At 33.6% G+C, this 10,259-nt stretch overlaps 1 protein-coding gene across 1 annotated transcript; it reads right to left on the bottom strand.

Moving 5' to 3' along the window:
* Nucleotides 1–1,926: 1,926 nt before the first annotated feature.
* Nucleotides 1,927–2,960, bottom strand: LOC107844842 (pectinesterase inhibitor 7). Its single transcript, XM_016689187.2, has one exon. The coding sequence runs from the start codon at nt 2,760–2,762 to the stop codon at nt 2,130–2,132; it is 633 nt and encodes a 210-aa protein (XP_016544673.2). The 5' UTR covers nt 2,763–2,960; the 3' UTR covers nt 1,927–2,129.
* Nucleotides 2,961–10,259: the final 7,299 nt, after the last annotated feature.

Here is a 10,259-nt window from a genome sequence, read left to right as displayed (position 1 = left end):
AACCGCAATGTTGGTTAAAAGTTAGTGTAATAGGAATTCTATATTTATAACAAGTTTTTAAAAATTCATACGTAGAATTCCATCTAGTATCAATTTCCTCAGGCATCAAAATCGGTGTAAGTCCATTTTCTTGACATTTAACTTTAAATTCTCTAATTCTCGATCTATGATTATTTCCTTGAATAAAACTAAAGGCAAGACGAATTTTTTCAATATAAAACTCAAAAAACTCAAGACCATCTTTTACAATTAAATTATATATATGACATGCACACTTAATATGAAAAATTTCAGGCAAGGACGGTGATAGCGTAGATTTTAATTTTTTTTATAGCAGTCTTGTTGTTAGAAGCATTATCAAAAGCAATACATAAAATTTTATTTTCGATACCATAATATCCGGCAGTTTTGACAATAGAATCAACAATAAATTGTCCAGTATGTTTTACGATCTTCATCATATAAAAAATCAAGAATACGTTTTTGCATCACGAAATTACTATCCATCCAATGACAAGTAACGGTTAAATAATCATTTTTATTTACAGCACGACCAAGATCAAAAGTTAGGGACAATCTACGTTGAATATTTTTTAACAATGTTGATAAATAAAAACAATATTGTGAATGAAGTCTAAAAATATCAGACCGACAAGTAGTTCTAGGAATACCGTTAAACATAGGATTATAAATTGCTTGTATATAACGAATAAAGGCATCAGAAGAAGGAAAATTAAAAGGCAAACAACCCACAACTACCATTTTAGCTATTTCTTCCCGGTCCCTCAATTTATTATACTTCTTCGCTACGTGGCCGGTTGCTTGATCCATTCTAGTTTGCATTGGCCCACCAACATTTCTACCACCTTGTGCAATATTTAACTCTCTTTTGTGATCTTAAGCTATATGTCTCATTAACGTACTCGTACCCCCTTACTTGCCTCCACTTCTATGCTTATACATTTGTTGACAAATATTGCATTGCACCTCAATATCTGATATACGTTCAAAAAATTGCCACGCAACACTAGTTCTTTTACGAGGTCTTGGGGCACTGGGAGGATGGGGAGGGAGATTAACCGATTCAGATCTAACGTTAGCATCTCCTACTGCTGGTGTCTCAGCAATATTTTCATTATTTTCGTCTAAATTAACCGCATCTACTTCATTTTCTTCTTCTATACCGTAATTTTTCTGAGCTTCTACATAATCCATATCGTGAGCACCTATGCCTATTTCTTCCTCAAAAGGTGTACCAAGCGGTATCGGAGGCGAAGGCACACGGGTATATCTACTACTTGAACCCAAAAACAGCTATATATCCGTTGGACCAACGGCTAGTTTGGCCCAAAATCCTAACTTTTTTTTTTTTAAAAAAAAAAAGGTATCTAGGCCGTTCCGGTTAACCGACGGGCCTGGATCAGGCTTGGTCCGGGCCGGATTAGCTGGGTCCATTTTAAAAAATAACCAGCCCGGGACCCAAAACCTTAAAATCCTAGGACTTACCGGGCCGGGTTAGTTACGAGGGCTGGATCGAGCCGGCCCACTTGACACCCATATCTCCAGTACTGCATCCATCAAGTTTGTCCAGTACATAACTAATTTTACTGCACCTGGCCTCTTAGAGATCTAAGGATTGATATTAATTTAATTAATATAACCTACTAACTATGGTTAAAACTCAGTTGCCTTTCTGGTTGGTTATCAACCACGGATAATATTGTTGGATTGTCAATTTAGCCCGGGAAGTGATTATCTTACTATGAATAGAACTAACAAAATTTAAGTCTTTGGATTGGAGAACTAGAAGACGACTTACTCCTAGATATACAACACATCAATAAACCAACCTTTGGAGTTCGACAACACCCAGAGGCAGATTCCTGATAATGTTCCCAGTTCTACATAAATAGTCCAAAGAAGAAGTTGCTACAACAAAGAACTTGTTCCTACCAAAATATATCAATACAATTTGCTTTCTTAAAACTCTGTATCAAATCAAAATCAGACAAACAAACTAAAACGGAGACACTAGCATAGATAAACAGATATATGATGGATGCATCCAAAACTTGTCAACAATTAACATGGTCAGTAGGAGTCTATATATCAGACTCAAGCCAAAGCATTCATATGTTATTGGCAAAACTGTTTATAAAAGCCAAAGCATTACTGGTGACCTCCTTGACCTTCCCTGCACGATCACAAACTTCCGATTTCAAAGGTTCATCATCACTCACATCCTCGAATCCATCAGTGCAAGTGTCTTCATTGCTCAACGCTGCACTCATCCATGTCTGGACATTACTCATTTGAAACCTCAACGACTCACTCGAACCCCCAAGCCTACGCATTTGACTCAGTGAGTCGCGTATTTGGTCGACTGCGTCTCCAAAGACGGAGAAGCAGTCGTGCAGCGCAGCCACAGCTCGTGGCTGTGCTCCATAGTCAGCTTCGCGTGATAGGTTGGAAACGAAAGCTGACATGCGCTTAGCTTTGGCTAGGCTTACTCCAATAGCTACGCGAGCTAGGCGACCGGGGTCTTGTTGTACCGCGGTTGCGAAGTGATTTAGTGAGTGGTAGCAGGTATCCGGATACAAAGTGGTCTTACAACTCGAGCGTATATAGTCCGTGTCATCGAGGACGATGTCAGAAGATGACACCGTGGTAGGGTCAAGGAGGGCGGTGGCGGGGGCGGGGACAAGGCAGAGGTGGAGGAGAACGGAGGCGAAGAGGATGCAAAGAGAACATGAAGTTTTCATGGTTTATCTACTATAGTATTTGATTATCAACCAAATGTACCAATATATATAGGCAATTTATTGGAGGTGAAATGACATTTGTGTCCAAATTTAGAACCATTTGTAACGTGGTCTCATAATTTCTCTAGTTGAAATTTTTCATGACGATGTTCCTTTAATTCAGGTAGTACTAATACTGTAGATTGCAAAATTTGGCTAGGACTAATTGCCACATTCAAAAAGGTGTAAAGTAATTATACTTCTTCAATTTTGAAAGAATTGGCACGATCAAGCACTTTATAGATTTAGAAAAATCACATAAATAAATCTAGTTGTTCAATAGTTTCACTACATCTTGTGGAGTCAGAAAACAGATTATGGGTTCATCAAACTTTATAACTTTGATTCAAACTATGCATTTAACTTAACAAATTTATTTAATATATATAAATCATTTATTTTAAAAATCAGTAATTTAAAATGACTAAACTCCTCAATTAATAAATGTCAAATTTTGGCTTGAGTTTTAATCTTGTGAATCATGTACATCATTTGATGTATATAGATTGAAAAAGAGTTCAATAGTATAAACTGGTATGCTTACTGTAGTTTACACATGACTCTTCCTAATTTCTTCTCCCTCTTTTGAATGTTTTCAGCTTGTTCAAACTCCAAATAGGATTCATTTCTTTAGTGGGGAGTATACAAACTACTTTTGAACATTCAAGTACTTTTGCTGCCAAAATTAACGCCACTTAAGGGGGTGGAATTTGTGGACCAAATTATGACGTTTACTTTATGTGTCACCTAATCATCATAAGTAATAACTACCAAACATTGATTAATTTGAACATTTGAATGACAAAAAAGAAATGGGTAGCAATTGGATGTTGTGATCACCTGCAACAACTTTCAGCATTTCTACGACAAGACTTTAGAGTATGATTAATATGTCCCTACCTACAAGGCTAAAACCAAAATTATGAGTTTTTCTTTTTCTTTTTCTTTTAGTTGCTCAACAGCAGTTTTATCAATTTTCTGTTTAGCAAATTAGTTAACTAGTGCAAAAGGAAGCACTTAATTCCAACTTATTATTAGTAAAAAATTCTTTAGATATATTATCATTAATCCATTTTACAGTATACTTATTAAACAAATAGTGCTAAAGTTAGTGGCTCTCATTGGGGTTCTTAAATCTTAATGCTTCCGTTTTGGTAAATGACTGTCACGCCAAGAAAGTTATATCATGATTGTTTTTGTTCTTCTACTAGAAATGCTATCGCACATGCTAAATATTAGTTTGCCAATGCTTTTATACAGATGGTGTTTTTGGTAAGGGGGAAAACATTTTTTATCTTTGGTTGGACAAAACTTTTTTGTATAAATCACATAAATACCAACCATTTAAAATTAATTACACTCTCTTCCACTTTTTTAATTACTTTATTCTCTCTTCCTATTAATAGACATAACATAGCCGAATATACATAGTATTCTGTGTATATATGAGATTTTTGTAATATGTTTAGAGAGTTGAAATTTTTTGTAATGTTGAAAACATAAATTGTGTAATTTTTAGAAACTTTTTTTCATTAACCCCGTCCACTTATCTGGAGGATCGTCTTAATCACTTGGCCACTAAAGCAACAGCTTGGGCCCCAAAAAAAATTTGGGCCTCATTTTTTCTAAAAATTGTACTTATACATGTTTGTTGAAAAAATCATATTTACTTATAAAATTTAAATTAGGTAATGAAATATCATTTGGGAATATTTTTTTTATGTGTGGAACTGAATTTTCTTAATTACAGTATCTCTCAATAACTTGGGGAGAAAAAACATAAGGCATCACTGAAGTTGTCCTGAATTTGCAAGTAGACAATTAAAGTTTGCCGGGTCCTATTATCCCACAAAACTAATTTCAACTACAATAAATACAACACTTTAATGCATTTTCAAAGCAAGTGTAATGTTAACGAATAAGGGGCGCGTGGCTGGTTAAATTCTACCCCCAAACCAGTATAAAACAGCCAAGTGGTATTAAACTATACCCCAAAATCAATATACCAATTATAAATTTTCTGCTTCTCTCTACAACCTCAAAACTTTCATTAATAGTCCCAAAACCTCCATTAATAGCAACTCATCTTCTCCAAACAAGAAAAAGAAAGAATCTATCAATTTTCAACTACAAACTGATCTCAATGTCGACTTCAAACACAACAACAAACGAAAAAAAAAACATGCAAATGCCTAACTTAAACATAATCAAAATTGAAACAAACTGTCTATATGAGCACCAAAATTGAAAAAAAATAAATAAAAGGGAACTTGAAATATAAATGAAATAAGTTCTTAACTAAAATTCCTTATGTTAAAAAATTAACGTCACTTTCTACTTTTAAAACACAATACAAAATCAAAATATATAACTATGACGGTGAAGAGAAGAAATAGAAGAAATTTTTGAAACATACAAATCAAAGAGCTTGAATTGAAAAAAAAAAACAAGCAGTTTAATCAAAAAAGAGGGAAAAGGGGAATGGGTCGTGGAATTCACCGGAGAAAGAAAAAAGAGGCGAGAGTAGAATTTTCTTACCGGTGAGATTCGCCGGAGAAAGAAAAAAATGGAGAGTGAAATGAATTAAAATGTGAAAAATTGAGTTTTTACGCGACCCTTTTAATTTTGTTGAGATGACCATGTTCATTCGATGACCCTACTCCCCCCCTCCCCCTCCCCCGCCACACTCACACACCACTCGAGACCCCATTCTCTACTTCCTCTAGTATCCATATTAGAGTCTGATTAAATTTAGTCGCACTTTACGCAACCCGTTTACAGAGAGGTGCTCCTAACAAATTTTTTTGCTTTCCCAAGACTCAAATTCAAAACCTCTAAGTAAAGCAATTCGAACTATTCCACCTATAACTTTTAAGTTGGTATTTATTTCACTTACTTTAAAGACATGAACGAAATCTTAAGCAAATGAATCTATACTATCATATTTCTCCTTTCGATGGTTAGATGTTAGGTGGGAAGAAACCCATGCAATGGGTTTTTTAATTCATGATTTTTCAAAATGAAATAATAGAAGAATAAATATCTAGGCCAAATAATGAAATACCATACAATATGAAATTCGACATGATCTTTGTGAGTCGGGAGTAACAGGGTTACCCAGACCTACATGACCTCCGAAATCTGGTCTTTTAACCACACCGGATAATCCAGTCAAATGGGCTACAACATCATGTTTTCATTTGAAATCAAGTCTTTCAAATCACCCCAAAAATGATTCTATGATTCAGCAAATATATCATGCATAAGACATCATAAGAAAATATGGAAGAATTATAGGAATTCCAGCAAGGGCGAATTCACGATTTGATTAAGATAACTGGTGCACTATTATTAAGATAAGATATAAAATTTTATAGAGACAAAAACTTGGTGAGTAAATGATAATTAATTACATTATCACAAAAAAAAATCATATTATTGTTCTACTTTAGATATTTTTAAAAAGAAGGAGGTAGTTGTAAGAAAAAAAAAACTTAAAAAGGAAACAAATGGTAGTAAGATTGATTTGATCTTTTGATCTAAATGAGTTGAAGACTTAACTCTCAACCAGTTCACCACGTAATTTATTTTTGATCATGAGCGCCTTCAGATAATACTACACATATTTTAAGAATTATACAAATAATATATCGAGTTTAGTCGAATGACCACAGATTTACATGACTCATTTTTACACATAAATTTGCCACTGAATATGAACCACACAAGCAATACAGATAAAATATTTTTCACTCGATTACTTCAAGTGTATGAGTAATAAGGGTTACGAGTATCAGATAAACAATCAAGTTAAAGTGCTTAATTTGTCATGTTTTAAATCTACTGATATCATAAATCAGTCAAATTGAAACATAAACACCCGAGAAGAGTTTACTAAGTCTTAACTTACTTTAGATACGAATCTTGAATGATCAAAGAATGATCTCGCCTTTCCTTAAAGTATCCAAACAATTCCAGAACTATTCAAATAATCAATCCATAAAAACTTACTAGTTTGTAGACACGAGTCTAGTTATATTTCTGTTCCAGAATTCAAAAAATCAACTTTGAGCCCCCAATGTTAAAATTGTAATTTTATTACAAAAATCATATTACCCGCAATGCATAGGTCACGGATCTCTAATTTTTTCATCCAATTTTATTCATAATTCGAGTCTCAAATCATAAATTTACACTTTCATAAACCTATCATGTTGACTGACACCTTGAGTCGAGTGTTCATAGGCCGTGTGTTCTTATGAATAAGAATACTTCTATTTTATTTCTCCATACTAGAATATCATCTTTGCTAAATTGTGTAATTACCCTTGTCGTCCTTCTACTCTAGGGAGTTATATCAATAGTGATGGTAGAAACTTCTTGATTCTTCAAAAATAAATGTATTAACAATCTCTATATCCAAAGTATATGAAATATCTGATAACTCTTGAACAATCAATCTTCATATTTGTTAACCGACAGATTCATCCTTATTAGTAATCTAGAATGCAGTTTAATGTGTTGACCCATTTCTCCTCTCCCAAAACCAACATCTATGTGATGTAGCCTTATTTTATCCCCTATTAAATTTACTACTTTTGAACATCATAATCATTGAAAATGTAAAACCTAAATCATACAATATTCGTGCGCATCAAGTAACCACAGTGGATTTCATAACCATCAAGTCTCTGGCCTAACATTATAACAACCTTGAATGTAAAAATATTTTTTTGTGTTTTGACTATTTTACCTTTTCATGAGGTATGGGGATGGTTGACCAATGCATTCGGGAGTGATTCGAGAGAGTTTGAGACTATTTGAGGCTTTAAAAGTCACTAGTATGACTTCGATCAATATTTGAGTTTCGAATGCCGGATGACGACTTAGAAAGTTTCTTTAGATTTGAAATATCGATTTTAGATTAGTATCATAGGCAGTTCGGGCTCAGAGCCTTTACTTTGCTTTTCGACCCTTATGTCAGAAGTTAGTGAAAAATGCTAAAAAGGGGCCTCGGGGAATAATATACTGAAAACGACCTCTTTTAAGAATTAACATTGCCACTGAGTCTGAAACATAAAAAATAGCCAAGTAGCATAGATGATTTAGCTCTATGAAATCCTGAACGAATCTCAAGGGTCCGTTCGCAAACATTTCAATTTGCAAAAAACTTAGCATTTGCTAATATCAAGTGTTGGCATTTTTCTTCTTCATGATTGTGGGCCTATGGATGTAACACAGAGACGGATATTATACTCCATTGTGATCACAAAAAGTAGTCAAATCGGGTTGGTCTTTTTCCTTCACCGCATGCGATCAAACCATTGCGAATGCGATCAAACCATTGCGAATGCGATGGGTCCAGGTCATCGGCCTTTGTAAATATAAAGGGCTAGCCATGAACACGAAGGCCAAACTATTGACCTGGTCAATTTTGACGCTCACAAATGCAAACTTTTGACCGCGTTCGGGAGGTACCATTCACAGAAAAATATAAATACTCCATTTTTCATGATTTTCTTCCATTTATGGACTTGAAGCTTTGGGTTAAGGCATTTTTTTAGGATTTTCTTCACCATTCTTGCTTAAGTAAGCTTCTAATTCATCTTCCTCTTATTTTGTATTGATTATATCTTCAAAAGTACCTTTTAATCATGATTTAAAACTAGAATTTGAGGGATTTTGCTGGTAAACTCTTAAAGTAGTTTTTCTTCGGTTTGAGCCTCATATTTAACTCCTTTTTGCTTGGTTTTTCAATTGTAGACTCCTATAATCTTGGAAAACATGTTTCTAAAATAAAATTTTGATTTTACTTGTTCGGTTTTTTAAACTCATTTTGGACCCTTCTTAAATAGTTGTTATGAATGTCGTTTGCTTTCTTTTAATGTACATGTTATGTATTTGATAGTTTTACCTTTTTTGAGACGGTTCAAAGGGAAAAACTCCACATTCAAAGTTGGAAAAATTATAGAAACTAGCATCCTTAAGACTATAATTACAATAAATAGCAATACTTTTTCAAAATTACAACTTATAGCAAAAGTAGCAATATTTTACCCACTTCATACTAATAGAAGAATATGTATTTTTCAGTTGTGCATATGTATTTATGTGTAATACACATATATTTGTATATGTATTTATATAGCAACATTTTACTTAAATACAAATACAATTTGCTATTTTTCGTAATTATGAAACTGTTACTATAAAAGTTATAATTAAGGCTACAAAGTTGCTATTTTTGAAATTTTTCCTTAAAAGTTCTAGGCTCAAATTTTAGCACTTTAGAGTGGGTTATGGCTTAACTTTCTTCTGACTAAATTGGGTACTTAATGTACATATAAAACATACTATGAGTTGGGGAATTAACTATATGAAATCATATTTTGATATTACTAATATTATTGTGTGCCTGAGTAGGGGCTTATTTGCATATTATTATTGACTTGAGCTATTATATATTGTGTGTTGCCTGTGTGGGGGCTTCATTTGACATCATAAATCTTATTTGTGCATTATTTACCTCTGTCGTAATTTATATACCTGAGCAAGGGGTCTGAAATAATATTATTGATATCTTACATGACTAGTTATTCTAGTGGTGCCGAGTAAGGCTTGATATCATGAATTATTGACCTATGGAGTTAATTCTGAGATCGCTTATACTTGTATTGAATTGATTATCATATTCATAATAATTGGTTGTGAGCATGATATCCTCATTTTATATATGTGTATTCATGAGATACTAATACTACTGAGGAGCCCTAATTTTGATAGAAAATGCAATACTTTAAAAAATCCTTGATCCGTGAATAATAGTCGAAGAGGTGAGTTAAGATGTGAGTAAGTATACGAGTTGAGTACCCTTCATGGGTCCTGTCTGAAGTGCTGAGGCTTGAAAGGTGTATACGTAAGTCCCACTATCATCATATCATTGCATTGCATTGAATGTACATGTATTGTGTTTCCCTTTAAGAACCCTTGATGTGTATTAGTTTTCTTATATATATTTTATATGTAGATACTCCTTTTATTGAATATTATAAAACTATTAGTGGAGACAGTGTGAGCTACCATTTAGGAACTTTTTTATTTGCAGGTGATGTGCTCATAGTATCCATTACTTGTATTTATTTTCAACTTTACTCAATTAGTATATGATACCTACTGAGTACAAGTGGACCATACTCATCTCTATTGTGCTCTTTTGGTGTATATCCTAGCTCGAGTACCAGACATGACGACTGATTTTGTGTTTTTTAGAGTTGACTATCGAGGTATTAGTGTGCGCTAGTGTCGAGATAGATTATGAACGTCTTATCTGAGTTGTCTTAATTTATCTTTTGGAGAGAGACTTATGTATTTCAATATTCTAAGTTGTATTTAGACTCTCTTATACTTGTGACACTTACATCTCGCACTGAATTTTTCTTGTATGAGGACTCTTTATGC

This window comes from Capsicum annuum, chromosome 10 (assembly GCF_002878395.1).
Source record: "Capsicum annuum cultivar UCD-10X-F1 chromosome 10, UCD10Xv1.1, whole genome shotgun sequence".
Lineage (NCBI taxonomy): Eukaryota > Viridiplantae > Streptophyta > Magnoliopsida > Solanales > Solanaceae > Capsicum > Capsicum annuum.
The sequence above is the reverse complement of the archived record's forward strand: the minus strand, read 5'-3'. Positions and strand labels throughout refer to the sequence as shown.